At 35.2% G+C, this 22,500-nt stretch overlaps 1 protein-coding gene across 2 annotated transcripts in view; it reads right to left on the bottom strand.

Moving 5' to 3' along the window:
• The window catches only part of LOC141336081 (adhesion G protein-coupled receptor L1-like), a 54,047-nt gene extending 34,760 nt beyond the window's left edge, over positions 1-19,287 (bottom strand). For both annotated transcript variants that reach the window (XM_073841584.1, XM_073841585.1), the window contains exons 1-3: positions 17,893-19,287; positions 1,742-1,875; positions 1,320-1,533 (exon numbers count right to left, since the gene is read on the bottom strand). In XM_073841584.1, the coding sequence (XP_073697685.1) occupies positions 1,320-1,533; positions 1,742-1,811 (284 nt within the window). In that variant the 5' untranslated portion in view covers positions 1,812-1,875; positions 17,893-19,287. The remainder of the gene's footprint in view (positions 1-1,319; positions 1,534-1,741; positions 1,876-17,892) is intronic.
• Positions 19,288-22,500: the final 3,213 nt, after the last annotated feature.

The following is a 22,500-nucleotide window of genomic DNA, read 5'->3' as shown; positions in this document are numbered from 1 at the left end:
AGATCAACAGAATTCCTCCAAAACACAAAAACGCACCCACACGGCTTCCAAAATGATAGATTTATTGTGTTAGTAAATGTAATTACAGTTATTATTAAATCTGCAAGCAGCATTGAAAGGGCCCTCGCACTTGGACTCGCATTCGCACCCGGTGGCTTTTGGAAAACAGCGAATGGTAAGCAATATGCATTTAAAGTGGTAAATATAAAAGGAATATGTCAAAATTTCAATACGTCAACTGAATATTGGCATGTAGATGTCTTGAAATTCAGGACTTTAAACAGATATAAGGTTTTAAGATTGAACATTGCATGTTTACGGTAGTGTAAAACTACCTTATTTTCTGTTGCCAGCATGGTGCTATGATTATAACAGAATACTGGCCTTTATATGCATTCAGGCCAGGACTCTAATCGAACCTTTGAAGTTTGGGGCAGATGTTTGTCAGGCCGCCACAGACACGCCCTTTAACGAAAACTCAAGATCTCAGCAATTTAACATTGCAAAGGCCTTGGAGTAGACTGACCAAATATAATGTTGATTTCATTAAAAATCTATGACGAGTTTGTTGCAGTGTAAAAAATGCCACTTCCTGTTGCCAGCAAGTGGCGCTATGACTATAAATGAATATGGACATGGGCATGTGTTCAGGACAAGACTCTTATCAAACATGTCAGTTTTGGTGCAGATTGAACATTGTATGCCTGAATTATAACAACTTCCTGTTTCATGGCGAAACATAGAAGTTTGTGAGGCCACAACGGACACGCTTTTCAACGAAAACTTAAGATCTGTGGTATTTAACTTCACAAAGGGCTTTAGATTACACTGACCAAATTTGGTGTTGATCTGTTTAAATCTCTAAGAAGAGTTTGTTTAAGTACAATGCCTGAAAATGGCAAAAATGACACAAAACTTGTAGAGAAAAATCAAAATAACAGACTTCCTGTTGGGTTTCGGACTTCGTGCCGAGGGACTTTTTTGTAGGTATTGGTGTGTTATAGGTGTCTACCGAATTTCATACATGTACGTGAAGCATACATGTACTTTGTTGAAATTTTATAAGTGCCGCTATCAAGCCATTTTGCCACACTCACTTCTGAAACCCATATCAGATGGAAATTTTTTACCACTTCTGGCATGTGTGCAAAGTTTAATGAGTTTTTGAGCATGTTTAGGCCCTCAAAATGTGATTCATTTTAGAGAAGAAGCAGAAGAACCTGAGCAATTGCATTAGGGTTCTTGCACCACCGGTGCTCAGGCCCTAAATATTTGGAAGAACCTAAATCTGAACGCATGAGTTTGTGCTGTATTCATACCTGTGTGACATGATCTTGAACGCATCCGGCTGGTAGCACTGCACGTTCTCCATCTGGAAGGGGTCGGCGTCACAAATCTTGTCGTCGGTGCGGCCGTAGTTGGCCGTCTCGATCATGATGACATCACTTCCTGGGCAGCGCAGCTCAATGGGGTATCCCTCACATGCCAGCTCTCGTCTCATCAGACCGAAGGGCATCGCCGCTCGACTCAGACCTGATGATCAAAGACACACACAGCGTCATGACGGGTTTCTCATATATCTATCTGATGTTGAGTTCTTGATTAGTGATGTGATTTTGAATGATTTTCGATAAGGCGCTGAATAAAACACATCAAACACTCTTTCAGCCAATAGAACTGCTCTAGAGTCTGAGGGGGCGGAGTCTGGCTCATGACAGGAGTTATAGGGTGCAGAACTCACCTTGTTCGGAGGGAGCGATGCTGCAAAGCAACACAGGACACGTCCACAGTAACCAGAGTGACAGCGCCATTGTAACGTCAGAGGAACGGACAAGGTGAAAGGGGCGGGACAGTCTCCTGTAACGTCAGCTGAACCTGCGGAGAGACAGACGGGACATCCGGTTACTCCTGACAGAGAGACAGGCGACTGACCCGATTCAGTCTGATGGCATTACAGAGAAACACACGCTGAGTAACGCTCAGCTCTGAAGATCAACATGAATGAGGCGAGATGACAGGAGATGAGAATACAGCCCAGAACTACTGCTTCAGCGCTGGGTTAGTCTACGGTCACAACAAAAAGAGTTTTCTTAAAGGATTAGTTCACTTCCAGAACAAAGATTTACAGATAATGTACTCACCCCCTTGTCTTTCTTTCCTCAGTTGTAAAGAAATTATGTTTTTTTAGGAAAACATTTCAGGTATTTTCTCCATATAGTGGAATTTGAACTTCCAAAATGCAGTTTAAATTCAGCTTTAAAGGGCTCTAAACGATCCCAGTCGAGGAATAAGGTCTTATCTAATGAAATGATCAGTTATTATGTTTTTTTAATTGACAATTTATATACTTTTTAATCTTAAATGCTCGTTTTGTCTAGCTCTGCGTGAACTCTGTGCATTCCAGGTCAACACAAAATCATCCCACATTGTTGTTTTACCTTTTTTTGTAAAGGGCATTTGATGTTCTTTTCACGTTTACTTTGTAAACACTGGGTCGGTATTTCTACAGCGATGAAGGGCCATTTTGAAGTTGGAGGAGAAAATGAGATGGGCATTTTTGGGCATACCCTAACTGTATTGACCCGAGATACACAGAGTTCACGCAGAGCTAGACAAGACGAGCATTTAAGGTTAAAAAGTATATAAATACAATTATTTTTAGAAAATAACAAATGGTTTTGCTAGATAAGACCCTTCTTCCGCGGCTGGGATCGTTTGGAGTCCTTTGAAGCTGCATTTTGGGAGTTCAAACTCGTGGGCACCATAGACGTCCACTATATGAGAGAAATCCTGAAATGTTTGCCTCAAAAAACATAACTTCTTCTCGACTGAAGAAAGAAAGACATGAACATCTTGGATGACGAGGGGGTGAGTAAATTATGTACATTTTTGTTCTGGAGTAAACTTTTCCTTTAAAGCCAAACACACAAATACTTAAAACACTACAACTCCATTAAAGGAGTAGTTCACTTTCAGAACAAAAATTTACATAATTTACTCACCCCCTTGTCATCCAAGATGTTTATGTCTTTCATTCTTCAGGCGTAAAGAAGTTATGTTTTTTGAGGAAAACATTTCAGGATCTCCATACAGTGGACTTCAATGGTGCCCCCGAGTTTGAACTTCCAAAATGCTGCTTCAAAGAGCTCAAAATGATCCCAGCCGAGGAAGAAGAGTCTTATCTAGCGAAACAATTGGTTATTTTCTAAAAACATTTACAATTTATATACTTTTTAATCTCTACACAGAGTACACACAGAACTAGACAAGACGAGAATTTGAGGTTACAAAGTATATAAATTGTAATTTTTTTTTAGAAAATAACGATCGTTTCGCTAGATAAGACCCTTCTTTCCTTGGCTGTGATCGTTTAGAGCCATCTGAAGCTGCATTTTGGAAGTTCAAACTTGCGGGCACCACTGAAGTCCACTATATGAGAGAAATCCTGAAATGTTTGCCTCAAAAAACATAACTTCTTTTCAACAGAAGAAAGAAAGATATAATAATCTTGGATGACGAGGGGGTGAGTAAATGATCTGTAAATTTTTGTTCTGGAGTGAACTTTTCCTTTAAAGCCAAACACTAAAACTCCATTAATGTTACTTTCCTGTCTGTCTGAAATTACTTTAATTACAATTAGCATATATTTTGTATGATTTAATGCATTTTTACTTTAAAACATATATTGAAATAATTTCCCTAGTTTTGCATACAAGATAGCAAACCAGATTTGCGTCACGCTCATCAGAGTCTCTTATATTCACATTCATATTTAGTTCATCATTCACATTCACACAAGCGGATAATGCGTTTTAATTGCAGTGAAGAAGGTCAGCGCTCACACTAATACGATCGCTGTGTTTATTGACGTATCTATTGATCATCAGGCTCCAATACTGTCATAGCGGGAGCTGCTCTCCAGCTGCTGCCGACGCAGATGATCACAGCCTCAGATGAAAGAGCGAGCGAACGGCTCGATAATGCGTTTACAAGTGAGGTTTGAGCTCAAAGCTGCAGCCTCAGTTAAATGAAATACATTCACACTATAATATAAACTCATTCCCATAAAGAGGTTTATAGGTGGATATATCTGGAAAATATAATCCTGAGAGTGCAATAAAATACACCAGTGTGCTCGTAAACATCTTGCCTAGTTTAAAGGAATAGTCCACCCAAAATTTCCTGAAAACGTGCTTATGCTCAGATCATCCAACATTAGGATGAGTTTTCTTCATCAGATTTGGAGAAATGTGTCATTTCATCTCTTGCTCACCAATAGCTTCCTTTGCGGTGAATGGGTGCCGTCAAAATGAGAGTCCAAACAGCTGATTAAAACATCACAATAATCCACAAGTAATCCACACCACTCCAGAGTAAACAAAAACTGAAACAACTCAATCATGAAAACTTGTTTAACTAAAATATGAGTCCATAATCCATAATAACACTTCCTTCCTAAGCGGTCTGGTCTGAATCAGGAGAGAAATCTGCACAGATCAAACACCCTTTACAAGCCAAAACAGCTCTAAACGAATATGTGGCAGGATTATGAACTCACATTTTTGTTGAAACAGTCTTAATGAAGGATTTGTTTCAGCTTTTGTCTTCTCAAGATGTTAACTGATGGACTGGAGTGGTGTGGATTATTTGTGGAATATTGTGATGTTTTTGTCAGATGTTTGGACTCTCATTCTGATGGCACCCATTCACATCCATTGGTGAAAAAGTGGTCTGATCTGAATCAGGAAAGAAATCTGCACAGACCAAGCAACGTTTAAAAGGCAAAACAGCTCTAAAAAAATTGTGGCTGGATTTTGATGGACTTTTTCACTGGAGGAAGTGTTATTATAGATTATGGACTTTAGTATTTTAGTTAAAAATGTCTTGATGTTGGATTAGTTCAGCTTTTGTCTTCTCAAGATGTTAACTGATGGACTGGAGTGGTGCTTGTGGATTATTGTGATGTTTTTGTCAGCTGTTTGGACTCTCATTCTGATGGCACCCATTCACATCCACTGGTAAAAAAACGTGATCTGAATCAGGAAAGAAATCTGCACACATCAAGCACCCTTTACAAGCCAAAACAGCTTTAAACAAATGTGTGGCTGGATTTTGATGGACTTTTTCACTGGAGAAAGTGTTATTATAGATTATGGACTTTAGTATTTTAGTTAAAAATGTCTTACTGTTGGATTAGTTCAGCTTTTGTCTTCTCAAGATGTTAACTGATGGACTGGAGTGGTACTTGTGGATTATTGATGTTTTAATCAGCTTTTTGGACTCTCATTCTGACGGCAGACCGTAATGGAATGAGACATTTCTCTATAACAGATGAATAAATAAATATCAACTGAGCTGAAACGCAGTCCTAATGTGAATGCCAGTCCGATTGGGTGATTTTCAGTTTACTGAATCAGTCCAGTGTGACTGTGAATATCACGACTGTGTGCGAGCGCTCTGGAATAAAAATTATTTAAGGCTCAGTAATTCAGGATCCCTTCAGACAGACTCGCACACACATCGAACGGTCGGCGGCCGTCTCTCGACGTACAGTCGCCATGGCAACACTGGAATGAGGACTGCGGCGGAGACTCGCATCTCTCGCTCATTTGTGTTTCTCTCTCTGTTCTGTGTGTCCAGCCTGTTTTTTCCCTGCTATGATCTATGTCTCATTTCTTTTTCACAGTTACCAGTGTTGTAAAACCCCTGCGGGCTCCGTCTCTATTGATGGTGCTACAAAAATACCCCCCGATCCCAGGAGACGGAATCAGACGATTTATCACGAGCATTTCCCCAGGCGCCGCGGCTCGCACCAGGACGAGAACTAAAATCCAGCCTCAGGCTTCGGCGCGGCCTTACAGAAAAACACTCCAATCGCTGATGGAAATATAACGGATGGTATTGGTCAATTGTATACAGTCGTACTCTACACTGCTCTTCAACATTGGATTTCCTCCATCGCTGTGCTAGTTTCATGTCTCTCTTTCTTCTCACATAATAAAATAATTCAGACTGAAATCAATATTACATTATGTGTCCATTTTTTATTTATTAATTCGGTAAGTAGCCGTGTAATAAGAGGCTCCGCTTCACATCAGCCTCCAAACTGTAAATCCGTTCATCCAGTCAATGAAATTACTGACAAAAATGCTTGTTTCTTATTTTTTGAACAATAGTGAGACCATACCCAGATAGCACACGTACGTCTGCAAGATGTCTGTTAAAAATCTCTTGATCTGGAAAGCATCTTCTGTGTACAAACATCTGGCAGACGTCTGTAAGATGTCAGTTTTACATACATTCTACATCATAAACATCTTAAAGACATCTAATAGACGTCTATTTGACATCTGATAAGAAATATCCAATAGACGTATTGCAGATGAGCAAACGACGTCTTGCAGATATTTTGCAGATGTAAAATAGACGCCTCTGAGATGTACGTGTGCTATCAGGGTAAATACACACCACCAGATTTATATATATCCCTGATAGCACACATTCATCTCGGAGACGTCTGTTTGACATCTGCAAGATGTCTGCAAGATGTAGTTTGCTTATCTGCAATGCGTCTATAGGACGTTTCCTATCAGATGTCAAATAGACGTCTATTAGATGTCATTAAGATGTTTATGATTTAGAATGGATGTAAAACTGACATCTTACAGACGTCTGCCAGACGTTTGTACACAGCAGATGCTTTCCAGATCATAAGATCTTTAACAGACATCTTGCAGACGTACGTGTGCTATCTGGGATTTATATACATTTCAAATAATTAACAATGTGAGACAACAACCAATGATTTTAGAAGAAAATTTTAGAAAATGTTCACAAATCCAAACTTTGTGTTAAATGCAACCTATATATTAAGACTAGATCAGTACCCACATTACTATCCACATCAGTTATACCCACAAGATAAATGCAATGTTACTTTTTATAATCTGAAGAACATTCTTTTGCCACAAAGAACCTTTTGTGAAACAGAAAGGTTCTTTAGATTTTAAAGGTTCTTTTTCGAACCATTTAGACATAAAAGGTCTTTCTATGGAATCGTGAAGCACCTATATTTTTAAGAGCCCCTAAACAATTATTATTACAAGTATATCATGTTATGTTTTATGTTGATAAATCTTCTATAATTTATGAATGTAAACCATTTATATATATTTTTTTAATTAAAATTATGAACAACAAAAAATATATGCAACTTAGATGAGTGTAAAATGGACCGAAATTAATAAAACTGACTAAGTATTATTTAAGGGGACACTGTTTTTCATGCACCTGTCAGGTTTAAGATTTTGGGCTTTTTGTTGTTTCATGAAGTGTTTTTTTTTTTTTTTTCAGACTAGTGGAAAGAAAACACCCCAAAGACACTGTTAAGTGTTTTTTTTTGTAGCACTTTATCTATCTGTGTCAACAGATTTCAATTACATTATGTATTTAAAGGCGTTTTCTCGAAATGAGTTTTTTCTTTTACACTGAGCCATAAATCTCCACTTCAGGAGCACTTACACACACCAAATTTTACATTTTTATTCCTGTCTATATTCTGAAGGTTTTTACAGAGGGATTTGTTCATATATAATTAGCTTTATTTTATACATTTCATTCCCCCAAAAAAGTAAAAAGAATAAAACAAAATAAATAATGAGATACCCACAATCACTCTGTAAAAGCATTTGACTCTAATATGTCAAAAAATCCAGTGTTTAGATTTTTGTACTAGAAATATATGCAAATGAGTGCATATTTCATTAAACAATGGCTCATTTGCATTTTTAAACCTAACTTTTTAGAAAACTTGTGATACAAAAATTGTTCAATCAACTGGGTAAGTTATTTATAATTTAATTTTTTTTTTTTTTTTACCCTATTCACCTGCAGTGTCTCGCCTTAAAAAGACATTTTTGTCAAAAGACAAAGTTACTAAGCAGTAACACTGAACTCACAATCATGTTACTCATACATAATCACTGGATGAATACAATAAATCTAACAGCTGTAACAACACTTACTCATCTATCTTAATGGGGACACTGCATAGACTTCCATTGCTTTTATATACAGCTAGTTCAAAATACTATAACCTAACACAAACACCTACAAAAAACTTTATACATTTTTAATATTTAAACAAAAACCTATATGTGAACCTGGACCACAATGCCAGTCATAAGGGTCAATTTCTTAATAAACAAGCTTTCCATTGATAGGACAATATTTGGCTGAGATTTAACTATCAAAAATCTAGAATCTGAGGTTGCAAAAAAAAGAGAAAATGCTGAGAAAATCATCTTTAATGTTGTCCAAATGAAGTTCTTAGCAATGCATATTACTAATCAAAAATTAAGTTTTGATATATTTAACGGTAGGTAATTTACAAAATATATTGATTTTGACTTAATATCCAAATGATTGTTGGCATAAAAGAAAATTCAGTAAGTTTGACCCATACAATGTATTCTTAGCTATTGCCACAAATACACCCGTGCTACTTAAGACTGGTTTTGTGCTCCAGGATCACATATTTACTTTATTTTTATATCATTTATACAAACGAGGAGGCTCTCAATAGGAGTTTTTGTCAGATTTAGTTTACATCTAGTAACAAATCCGTCATTTAAATATGGTTAAGTAGCTACAAACACAGACTCGCTCGTATTGACTGATTCTAAACAAATGAAGAGGACACACGTTTAGATCCACGCCGCCTTATGGAAACCAGAAACATGATCCCGACTACATAAAGTTGGCTACATATAAACCACACACACTCACACTCAAGCCCTGTGCGATTGATCCGTCCAGACACACTTCAGACGCCATCAACACCCTCAAACACACAGTTCGTCTCTGTCACTGAATGAAGTGAAGCAGCCAAAACTCGGACGGACAGCTGGACATCACCAGCCTGTGTACTGATGCATCTCCACAGGCCAAAAACACACTCAATTACTGCAAATGCATTAGAACTAGACATCTTCACCTGCTTTATGGTCCAACAGGTGCATGGATTACAGTGAACAGGGTAAAAAAAACAACTAAGAGTTATCACTTTACTTACCCAGTTGATTGATTATATTGATAATTGCAAAGATTTTTTGTATTACAAGTTTTCTAAAATGTTAGGTTAAATATGCAAATGAGTCATTATTTAGAAAAATGCACTCATTTGCATACATTTCTAGAACAAAAATCTAAACACTGGATGAAGTCACTAAATAAAATAATACAGAATAAACTCAGAACAGACAGAAAACAATGTATTTTTTTTTTTTTTTTTTTTACAATTTTTGGGGGAATAAAATGTTCAAGCAAATTATTTATGAACAAATCCCTCTGTAAAATATTCAAGATATAGACAGGAATAAAAATGTCAAGTTTAGTGTGTGTAAGTGCCACTAAAGTTGAGATTCATGGCTCAGCGTTGGAGAAAAAAACTCATTTTAAGAAAACAGCCTTTCAAAATGTGTATTGTGATGGAAATCTATTGACACAAATGGATAAAGTGCTATAAAAGAAACACTTAACAATGTCTTTTAGATGTTTTCTTTCCACTAGACTGAAAAAATACTTTGAGAATTGCAAACTTTTTGTATTACAAGTTTTCTAAAATGTTATGTTTAAATATGCAAATGAGGCATTATTAATGAAATATGCACTCATTTGCATACATTTCTAGAACAAAAATCTAAACACTGGATGAAATCAGTTTAAAAAATCTTGTTTAAATTTTTTGATGTATTCGAGTCAAATGTTTTTTTACAGAGGGGATTTTGTCACTAAATAATACAGAATAAACTCAGAACAGACAGAAAACAATGTATTTTTTTTTTTACAATTTTTGGGGGAATAAAATGTTCAAGCAAATTATATATGAACAAATCCCTCTGTAAAACATTCAAGATATAGACAGGAATAAAAATGTCAAGTTTAGTGTGTGTAAGTGCCACTAAAGTTGAGATTCATGGCTCAGCGTTGGAGAAAAAAACTCATTTTAAGAAAACAGCCTGTGTATTGTAATGGAAGTCTATTGACACAAATGGATAAAGTGCAATAAAAGAAACACCTGAAAATGTCTTTTTTTTCTTTCCACTAGTCGAAAAAATACTTTATGAAAAACTAAAAAGGCCAAAATCTCAAAATTGACAGGTGCAGGTTTTCTTCAGTTGGAAATGGCAAGTAACACATTCAATGAAACAACATTTTTGAAGCAGAAAGACTGAAATTGTGTTCACTCAGTATAAAGTCACAGGCATTAATCATGTAACATATACATCACTGACACCTGTGACACATGTAAAAGTGTGAAACAGTCTTAATGTCAGACAACTCCATCTGCCTGTCCAACAGAGCTCATGAGTCACTGTTTCTCCTGCATCTGTCTCACTGTCCCTCATGATCACACACACACACACACACACACACACACACACACACAGGATCCCTAATGGCTCAGTGACTTACGCAAATAACACCTTCTACTTTAGTACCAGCAAAAACACTGGAGACTGACACTCCCTCACAGACACACACACACACACACACACACACACACACACACACACACACACACACACACACTCCTACACAAAAGAGAAAAACGCATTATTAATTATTAAAAACAATTATCAATTAATTTTTATTAAAATCAGTGCAGTGGCATTTTAACATCACTGAGGTACTATTATGATTTTATCAGTATTTTTTATTTGGCTTTTATTTCTATATTTTCCATTTTAATTTTGGTTAGTTTTGGTATTTTTGTTGTTGTTGTCATTTACTCTGGAGTAGGGCTGGGCGATTAATCGAAAAGTAATCGAAATCGACATTCAGAACCTATAATCGATAAAATTTTTCCAGGTCAATTATTTCAATTACTTTCCCTTTAAAAACACTACTGCGTGTGGAGTCACGTGACCCCGCTCCGTTGCGTTATTCCTCCGACATGTCGATGGAGAGCTTAAGCAGTATTTATACAGTAAAAAGTATTTACAGGATATACAAAAGTAATTTTTATTTAGAAGAGATACTGCTTATTTTCTACTTTTAATATTTATTATGATTTTATAAATAATTTATTTTGTTTCCAAAAGTGCAAGTTATTTATTTTCACTAATTTAAAAAAAATGTGACTTTTCGTTTTAAGCAATGTGTGCTTTAATTTCAGTTGTTCAACACTGATGTTCAATAAATAATCATAGATAGTAGATAGTGTGTGCACCCTTCATTCAAAAATCTCACACTTGTAATATGTGAGTATATTTACTGTACAAAACTTGTCAGTGAACTATGAGGGCAAAAAAAATAATATTATTTAAATATAATTTAATATAATTTTATTAATGAATAAAATAATCGTTCATTAATCGTAATCGGGTTAAAATGTTCAATTAATCGAGATTTTGATTTTAGGCCAAATCGCCCAGCCCTACTCTGGAGCGCAAAACCTTAAGTAGCACGGGTTTATTTGTAGCAGTAGCCAACAATACATTGTATGGGTCAAAATGATCGATTTTTCTTTTATGCAAAAAAAAAATCATTAGGATACTAAATAAAGATCATGTTCCATGAAAATATTTAGCAAATTTACTATCGTAAATATATCAAAACTTTTTTTTTTTGTATTTGTAATATGCATGGCTAAGAACTTCATTTGGACAACTTTAAAGGTGATTTTCTCAATATTTAGATTTTTTTGCACCCTCAGATTTTCAAATAGTTGTATCTTGTATCTGAACAAACCATACATCAATGGAACGCTTATTTATTTAGTCCCAATTAAAAAAAAAACAACCCTTGTGACTGGTTTTGTGGTCCGACGTCACATTTGTATTTATTTATTTATTTTTTAAATTTAACACCTTTAAAGTTTTTATTACTTTTTTACTTCAGTTTTAGGTGTATTTATTATTTACATCCAGTCAAACTAAATGAAAATGAGAATTTTTTAAACCCTATTTTCTTTTATCTTACTTTATCCAAAATCTTTTTTATTTCAAGTAACATCTTTTTGCTTCTAATTTTAGCTGATTTTAACCCAGCTCAGTTTAATATATTCACATATTATCATGCATTTACCACACTCTCTAAAAGTGTGGTTTTAAAAAATTAAAATCGTATACACACCTACACAATGAATAATTTTTGCAGTCAGAATTACATTAAATTAATTATCGCAAGTCATGCAGAGAAAAACAAAGCAAACCATATCTTCTCTGTCCAGGGTTTATCCTCGAGCAGAATACATTTTAATAAGGTTTAATTCAATTAAAGTTTAATCGATATCAGTGGAATGGATGATTGCTGTGTGTGAGCATCTCTGAAAACATTCATGACACACAAATGTTATTCTGTGACTATTAAAGATGAATTTGCCCTCAGGTGTAATTAAATGTCAAAGTCTAATTAAAGTCAGGCTGTGTTGCACTTTCACGGATAACAGAAGCGTTTCATGAGAGCGTGTGGTAAGACAAACGTGGACCGCATCCAGGCAAATTTGCTGTCCTCGTCTGTCAGTGAGCACGGATTCACTGTTGTGATCAAAACCTGTGTTTGTGAAGATCTCACTGCTGGAGCGCTAGAATCAAACACAACAGAGCAGAGCTTCATCTGGAGAGTTTCCCGAAGCATCAGAGCGTCAAAGCGCACACGCGTAAAAATGTGTAATAATCAGCCTAGACTAATTGCTATAATTCACCCTCATGCAGAGAAAACTCCTCTGTTCTGCATTCGCCCTCTGTGTTACAGACATAAACAAACACACCACTCTCATCAGCGCTGTACACAACACACACTCACACGAGATTAGGAAAACAGAAGAATACACCACTGCAGTCCTTCCCAAAGTCAACGTGAAATTAATTCACAACCTGCACTGCAGAAAATGATTTTCTTACTTAGATTTTTTTGTAGTTTCCAGACAAAACATCTAAAAATTCTAAAATCAAGAAGGATTTACTAGACAAGAAAAAATATTGTCCTGTTTTCAGAAAAAAGAAGTCAAAATTAAGCATGTTTTTGATTAAAACAAGCTAAATAATCTGCCAATGGGGTAAGAAAAATAATCTTATTTCAAGCAGACATCTAGATTATTTTTCTTACCCCATTGGCAGATTATTTTGTTTGTTTCAAGCAAAAACTCACTTAATTTCAACTTAATTTTTCTGAAAACAAGACAATATTTTTTCCTCGTCTAGAAAATCCTTCTTGATTTAAGAATTTTTTGATATTTTGGCTGGAAACAAGACAAAAATTCTAAGTAAGAAAATATTTTTTTTGCAGTGTGCTTTCCTTCTGTCAAGTGACACCTTCTAAAGCAACAATTTGATTGGTGATAAATAGAAGGGATTGAAAAGGTCAAATAACATAAAAAGCTAAAATATTTTGATTTTCTCACATGCACGCTTTATCAAAAATTCATCACGATCTGCTCATGCTGCTTTTTGCAACTGAAGCTGAAGAGCAGAATTAAATATGGCTGTGGAGATTAATGGTAGATGATATATCCGCTCATATTTATATTATTAGCCAATCTGTGATTGATCTGATCTGGCATGCAAATATAATATATAAATAATGTTTTTTAAAAATCATTCAATTTAAAATATTTTAGTTATTTTTAGTCATGAAATTGCATTATATCATATGTAGGCTATGCATATTATATACTGCCAGTCACAGAATTTATGTCTCATAATTGTAAAACCCTACACTTTCTTACTTAGATTTTTTGTCTTGTTTCCAGACAAAACATCTTAAAATTCTAAAATCAAGAAGGATTTACTAGACAAGAAAAAATATTGTCCTGTTTTCAGAAAAAAGAAGTCAAAATTAAGCATGTTTTTGATTAAAACAAGCTAAATAATCTGCCAATGGGGTAAGAAAAATAATCTTATTTCAAGCAGACATCTAGATTATTTTTCTTACCCCATTGGCAGATTATTTTGTTTGTTTCAAGCAAAAACTCACTTAATTTCAATTTAATTTTTCTGAAAACAAGACAATATTTTTTCCTCGTCTAGAAAATCCTTCTTGATTTAAGAATTTTTTTATATTTTGGCTGGAAACAAGACAAAAATTCTAAGTAAGAAAATTTTTTTGCAGTGTGCTTTCCTTCTGTCAAGTGACACCTCTTCTAAAGCAACAACTTGATTGGTGATAAATAGAAGGGATTGAAAAGGTCAAATAACATAAAAAGCTCAAATATTTTGATTTTCTCACATGCACGCTTTATCAAAAATTCATCACGATCTGCTCATGCTGCTTTTTGCAACAGAGCCGAAGAGCAGAATTAAATATGGCTGTGGAGATTAATGGTAGATGATATATCCGCTCATATTTATATTATTAGCCAATCTGTGATTGATCTGATCTGGCATGCAAATATAATATATAAATAATGTTTTTTAAAAATCATTCAATTTAAAATGTTTTAGTTATTTTTAGTCATGAAATTGCATTATATCATATGTAGGCTATGCATATTATATACTGCCAGTCACAGAATTTATGTCTCATAATTGTAAAACCCTACACTTTCTTACTTAGATTTTTTGTCTTGTTTCCAGCCAAAATTTCTAATTCTTAAATCAAGAAGGATTTTCTAGATGAGTAAAAATCATTTGAAACAAGCAAAATAATCTGCCAATGGGGTAAGGAAAAAAAATCTAATTTTAAGAGTTTTACCCCACTGGCAGATTATTTAGCTTGTTCTAAGAAAAAAATCACTTCATTTTGGCTTGTTTTTTCTGAAAACAAGAAAATAATTTTTACACGTCTAGAAAATCCATCTTGATTTAAGAATAGTCAGATATTTTGGCTGGAAACAAGTAAGAAAAGCTTTTTTTGCAGTGTACATACTAAAGACTTTTGCTTAAAGGCATTAACAGCAGTTCTGTAGACGAAGCGTGTTTAAATATGTTTATCTTCACATTAACATCAAATTGCAAATTGACAATTGTGTCCCTGGACCATAAAAGCAGTTGGTGTTTATAGCAATAGCCAACAATACAACAATATGGGTCAAAATTATACATTTTTCTTTTATGCCCAAAAATCATTAGGATATTAAGTAAAGATCGTATTCCATGAAAATATTTAGTAAATTTCCTACCGTAAATATATCGAAACTTAATTTTTGGTTAGAGCTGGATAACTTTATATCCAATTTTCTCAAAATTTTGATTTTTTTGCACCCTCAGATTTCAGATTTTCAAACAGTTGTATCTTGACCGAATAGTGTCCTATCCTAACAGACCACACATCAATGGAAAGTTATTTATTCAGCTTTCAGATTCTATAAATTCAACTAAATAAATAAATAAAAAAGACCCTTATGACTGGTTTTGTGCTCCAGGGTCCACAAGACTACATACTGAAGCAAATGCGTGCATGTTTAACACTCATGATTTAAAAAAATAAATAAGTAATTAAAATCTTGGCGAATGCTAATTATTAAAGCAAAATAAACACTGACAGATGGATCAGGTCTTGCATCCAGTCAGAGGTAAAGAGGTTTATTTTAATAATGACTAGCTGACTCATTTATATAACAGCTACTTAGCAAATACTAAAAACACCACATATGGCTTCCACTAAAGACAACACGCAAGTATTAAAACATAGGAATCAATTGGTCTAGCAAAAAAACAACAACAATTCTAACAAACTACCATTTTTTGTCAACCATTATTACAACGGACAACATAATGATTCTCCTATTTCAACTCTGCACTCGGTTTTAATTCGATTGTATAACTCAGGACTGAATTACTGTCCAGACAGGCTGAGTGACATTTAACAGATAATTTAATGTGATTGTCTCTATGAAAACAGACTGATTTATGAGAGCGTAAGAGAGCAAACACATTTAAACCAATGTTGAGTTTCTGCACCTCAAGCAACACCAAAAAAACTGCAAAAATAATGACTGTTCTCCAACAGGTTCCCCAAACACTAATGCTTTGAAAGCACAGCAGAACAAAAGTGAATTCTACAAATGGCTTCTGCATGCTACACTGGGGTGAGAGAGTATTTTTAACAACAGGAACACCAAAACTGCTGAGACGGCAAAACCAGAAGGATGCACAAATAATACCTATTTATCTAACGCTATAAATACAAGCACACATGTTGGAGGAGAAATGAATGACCACCAGCTCAGGGGTCAATTGCTCTGTGTCTATGTATTTATCTTTTTACGACTAAACGCCTGAAGTTTATTCCACTGCTGAATCTATAGATATACTGTGATACCAAAAAAGCCAAAAACAGAAACGACAATTGAGATTATTGTCTCCTCTTCATCCACTTGCTTTGACTAGAAACCAGTGTTTTGCATGTGTTTGCATTCGAGTCTGCTCTCAACCATCCGTGAGTCTTCACGAGATCATTACGTGCGCCTTTATAAACACACACTCTCTTCTCCATAGATTTGCCTTTTGTAACACATACGCGATCACATATACACTCTTAAAAATAAAGGAGCTTCACGAAGCCATAGAAGAACCTTTTAAACCCATATGAAGATCCTTTCTGTTTCATAAAAGGTTCTTTGTGGCAAATAAGGTTCTTCAGATATTAAAAAGCAAGAAATGGTTCTATGTGGAACCAAAAATGGTTCTTCTGTGGCATCGATTGTATAACTCAGGACTGAATTACTGTCCAGACAGGCTGAGTGACATTCAAGACGTTTAACAGACAATTTATTGTGATTTTCTCTAAGAAAACAGACTGATTTATGAAAGCATAAGAGAACAAACACATTTAAACCAATGTTGAGTTTCTGCACCTCAAGCAACACCAAAAAATCTGCAAAAATAATAACTGTTCTCCAACAGGTTCCCCAAACACTAATGCTTTGAAAGCACAGCAGAAGAACATAAATGGTTCTTCTATGGCATTGCTTGAAGAACCTTTTGAAGCACCTTTATTTTTAAGAGTGCATGCAGGGGGCAAACATCTCCTGATGCCCCGGTTTCAGTCTCAGCTCACTTCTGTAGACTAATTTATCCTCAAAATGTAGGTAAGTAACTACAAACATGCACTTATCTTTCTAAGGAGGACATATAGACTTACTGAAGACAACACTCACCATGTTTAGAATCAAACATGCATTTATAAAACATTATTTGCTTTATTTGTGAATCAGACAGGACAGGAGGGTGCTCACTTAAAGCTTATCCAAATGCAATAGTCGGGGCTCATGCATCGCTCAGGAGAAAGACACGGTGCGTGCAGGAGATGGAGGAGATGTTGGGTGGGGAGAGATGGAGGTCTGTCAGAATGCACCAGCAGTCAGTGGCGCCAGCACATTTACACACCACTCACGCGCCTCAGCGTTCGGCTCGCCTTTGGCCTGTAACTCAATTTACATCCAATGAAAAATGACCACAATGTGTGTGTGTGTGTGTGTGTGTGTGTGTGTGTGATATAGGTCTGTGCATGCAGAATGTGTGCTTGTGTGTGTGTGCGTACAGTATGCATGCACAATGACGTGTATTTCTGTATGTGTGTGTCCTCAGATGTAAGCTAAATAAAAAAAATTGTGTTTTGGGAGGCGTTCAGGTCTTTGTATGAGTCGTACATAAGAACAAATATACATATAGGCTAAATATATAGGGTAAATATAGAATAATTGGGCCATTTGGTCATCTCAAGTATTCTAACTCACCCTATTTATTCTGTAAATTCTAAAATACAAGTGATACAATAGAATTGTGCTCTATGCGCTCATTTGCATTGTGAAGGGATGAACTAATGTGTGTAGATGTGGAGCACGGCCAGTGTATATGTAGGCTATATGTATGAAAATATGTGTGTTTAGGACATGAACTGAACACACACTGACAGCCGTGCATTCATTCATTCATTCATTCTTACCTTCTGGTGTTCCCGTATCCACCCTACATCCTCTCCTCTCCCTCTCCTCTCTCCTCTCCTCCCCGATTCACTCGTTTCTCCTCTTCTCCTCCCGTGTCGCCAGAATGCATCAAGATTAAAATTTAATCAGCTGCCATCTTTCCAGACGATAAAAGGGGCAAAAACATCAAAATAATCCACTTTATGGAGCGTCTTCAGTCAAACACGCAAGAGGAATAATAAACACAGGCAATGATATAATCCAATATGAACACAGTCTCCTGACCCTGATAAGACGAACTACCTTATAACATTAAGAGCATCCATGAGTGAAGATGAGAATCGTTTTGGTTTATTAGTCATTATGAGGGCAAGCGAAAATCTTCGATTTGAGGAACCGCTCCGACTAATAATCGCGCGGATTTCGAGGCATGTCGCCTTCACGCGATGAACTGTTGATCGTCAAGGGTATTGCAATGAGACGATGAGCTGAGGGTGATCCTCTTCTGGTGGATTGCTGATTTTTGAAAATTAAACAGTGGGGAAATCTATATTATTAAGACTGATGAACCGAACTGAGGTCAAATATAAGCTATATTGTGTGGCCGCTCCCCGTCCACGACCATACAAAGGGAGATCCTTGTCTGGCAGACAGACGATTTTAATTGAAAACAAGAAATAAGCATATTAATGAAATAAAATTTGAGTTCAGGCACAAACAAATGCGTCGTTTGCTTCAATCGCAAAATCCCGCCTGGCGCCGCTCCCCTTCAACGCCGACCGATCAGCAATTAAAAAAAAAAAAAAAACGAGGTAAATCCGTAATAAATGTCAGCGATAATCAACAACATCCGCGACATTTAGCGCAGAAACCCATCGTGCTCATCCGTGACTAAACCCACGGCCTGCGCCGAACGATGGCCGAATAAATCACAAATACACGACGACTAAAAAACACTGTTTAAAAGCCTGCGTTTACATCTACATTCATCATGTGTACGACAAAAGAAAAAAATGTCTTCGTCAAAACAAGATATTCGGTTTATTACAAAAGAGGAGAGCCCGAGATCGCGGCCAGATGTTGTGATGGTAGTAAAGGACAGCCGTTGAGATGCAGAAGATCCCAGCAGATATCAACAGATCAATGGAAGATGCGGCTGTCATGGATTCTGCTGCTGCATACAATAGAGACACACGGCGACACCGCTGCCTCAGGAACGGAAAAACAGCACAGGCCTCGCTGTTTCGACAAAATCATTCAGCGAAGCCTACGATTTACTCTATTATAGAGGCGCGTCGGTTTCTGACGGGAGAGAAAAACGCTATTCCCGTTAGTGCTGTGCTGGATGCGGCAGGCGTGACCGGGAGAATCTTAACGCTAAAGCTTTGATAGAGAGAACACGAACGCCCTGCTTCATTCCCTCTCTCTCTCTCTCTCTGTATGCTACTTTGTCTCATATATATCACTGTCACTGAATGGCATTTTAGTGCATGTCTTCTGTAAATTAGGGAAAACTATATTTATTTTTTGCTCAGATAAACTAAAACAAAAATGCAATTAAATGAAACAATTTTTTAATTAAACAACAATTTAAAGCAGTATTACGCTTGATGTTTTTATACTTAAATGCTTTTTCGTCTTTGACCCACACACACACACACACACACACATGTTGGGTTTACATGTTTTATGGGGACATTCCATAGGCGTAATGGTTTTTATACTGTACAAACCGTACTTTCTATGGCCCTACACCTACCCTACACCTAAACCAAGCCCTCACAGGAGATTGTGCATACTTTTACTTCCTCAAAAAAACTCATTGTGCATGATTTATAAGCCTGTTTCCTCATGGGGACCTGAGAAATGTCCCCACAAGGTCAAAATCTACTGGTATTCCTATCCTTGTGGGGACATTTGGTCCCCACAACGTGATGAATACCAGGTGCACACACACACACACACACACACACACACACACACACACACACACACACATACATATAGGATGTTAAAATTTACAAAATAAATTTTTTGTCCATTTTATGTCCTACTTTCCAGGTTTCAAATAAGTTTTTGGAGAATACAATTATTTTGTTCAAATAATGTTACATTGTTATTCGGTGTAACAATATGTAAAAAATCAAACAACATGCTTATTTTGACTCGTACATATTAAAATATATAAAAGAATAAGGGAGCATATTAAATTTTTTTGTGTTTTAAATGATTAAAAAAATTGACTGACAAATACGCAATTTTTTTAAAAATGTAGAATTACAATTAATTAGTATTTGGGAAGAAAGTAATTTGTCTTTTAATATGTCATAAATATGATATAAATTATATAAATATAAATATAAATATGTATGATATTTATTTTTTGCTCAGAAAATGAAAAACGAAAATTTTTAAATATTTTTTTCTGATAAACAACAACAATTTAAAGCAGTATTACGCTTGATGTTTTTATGCCTAAACGCTTTCCCGTCTTTGACTCATATATATATATATATATATATATATATATATATATATATATATATATATATATATATATAATCAAAAGTAATAACATTATTTAATAGCATTAATAACATTAAATAATATTTTTATACTTGTTACATACCTTTATTATATAGTGCAAAATTTACAAAAAAATCTGCTTATTTCAACATTCTGCTTATATTGGGGCAGTCGTGGCCTAATGGCATTGGCTGCCCACTGCTCCAGGTGTGTGTTCACGGTGTGTGTGTGTGTGTGTGTGTGTGTGTGTGTGTGTGTGTGTGTGTGTGTGTGTGTGTGTGTGTGTGTGTGTGTGTGTGTTCACTTGGATGGGTTAAATGCAAAGCCCAAATTCCAAGTATAGGACACCATACTTGGCCACACATCACATCCTTTCCTTCTGATATTTACCTCTTAATTTGACTTGACACATCATCAGGTCTCATGTTTCATCTCAAGCTCTCCATCGGCTTTACTGTTCTCTCCTTGGTTAAGACAGTTTAGTATGGACAAAACAGCTTGGAGCAAAACTGTAGGAAAGTCAAATAAAAACAAATTAAAAACAATAACTGAAATGGATTCTGTTTATACACTGTAAAAAGTTTGCTGTAAATTTTACAGTAACTTACTGGCAGCTGGATGCCAGTAAGTTACTGTAAAAATGTTTACAGTATTAATACTGTAAGTGCATTTACAGTACTAAAAGGTCTTTACTGTAATTTCATTTACAGTATTTTTACTGTAATTTCATTTAAAGTATTTTTACTGTAATTTCATTTACAGTATTTTTACTGTAAATTCATTTACAGTGTTTTTACTGTATCTTCAATTACAGTATTTTTACTGTATTTTCAATTACAGTATCAGTACTATAGAGTTTATTTTCATTTATTTTAAACATTTTTTACCTGTAAAAACAATCCAATTAACCTACAGCACTGTAATTCAAGATTTTTACCACCCCAACCCCATAAAAATCACAATAACTCATAAGCATTAGTTCTGATAATATTCTTTTTAATTGTTGAACATTTTCTTTTTAAAAGTACAGAGACTTTGTATCATGGCAAACATACACATACTGAAAAGCAAAAATAAGTAAGTACACTACCAGTCATAAGTTTTTGAACACTAAGATTTTTTTAAAGTATTCTCTTCTGCTTACCAAGCCTGCATTAATTTGATCCAAATTTAATTTATTCCTTTGATCAAAGCTGAATTTTCAGCATCATTACTCGTCTTCAGTATCACATGATCCTTCAGAAATCATTCTAGTATGCTGATAAACATTATTTAATTTTTAGATTTTTCAGGATTCTTTGATGAATAGAAAGATATTATTTAGCAAGGATGATTTAAATTGATCAAAAGTGATAATAAAGACATTCATAATGTTACAAACTATTTCTGTTTCAGATAAATGCTGTTTATCTGAACTTTCTATTCATCAAAGAAACCTGAAAAAAAATGTACTCCACTGTTTTTAGCATTATAATAATTTCAGCAACATCATAATAATAGTTTTTGAGCAGACAATCAAATTATTAGAATGATTTCTGAAGGATCATGTGACTGCAGTAATGATGCTAAAAATTAAGGTTTGATCACAGCAATAAATTACATTTTAAAATATATTCAAAAAGAAAACAGTTATTTTAAATAATAAAAATGGTTCAAAAGTGTATTGTTTTTGCTGTACTTTGGACCAAATGAATGCAGGCTTAGTGAGCAGAAGAGACCTTCTTTAAAAACATTTAAAATCTTACTGTTCAAAAGCTTTGTCTGGTAGTGTAAATAAAATAAAATCATACAGTAAAAATGTGTTTGTGTTGTGTTAAATTTTAGTAGTTTTGAGTCAAAGTTGACAAGCTCTCTGATGAGAAACGGCAGAATGGGATTCAGGCTGATGCTTGTTGTTTGCACCCTCTTTCCAGAAGTCCATCTGATCTGTGACTGTCAATGCATTTGCTGCCACAAAGGTTGACTGTCTGAACAAACCTGCAAGCACAAGAAAAACAGTGTTTAAAGAATTTGCCTCAACTGTCAAACTTGGTGCTGTATGCATTTAAAAAAAAAAATGATATACTACATACGAACGCAGTAGTAAGAAAAAAAAACTGAAG

This window comes from Garra rufa, chromosome 6 (genome assembly GCF_049309525.1).
Source record: "Garra rufa chromosome 6, GarRuf1.0, whole genome shotgun sequence".
NCBI lineage: Eukaryota > Metazoa > Chordata > Actinopteri > Cypriniformes > Cyprinidae > Garra > Garra rufa.
Note: the sequence above shows the minus strand (reverse complement) of the source record. Positions and strands in the feature narration are given on the sequence as shown.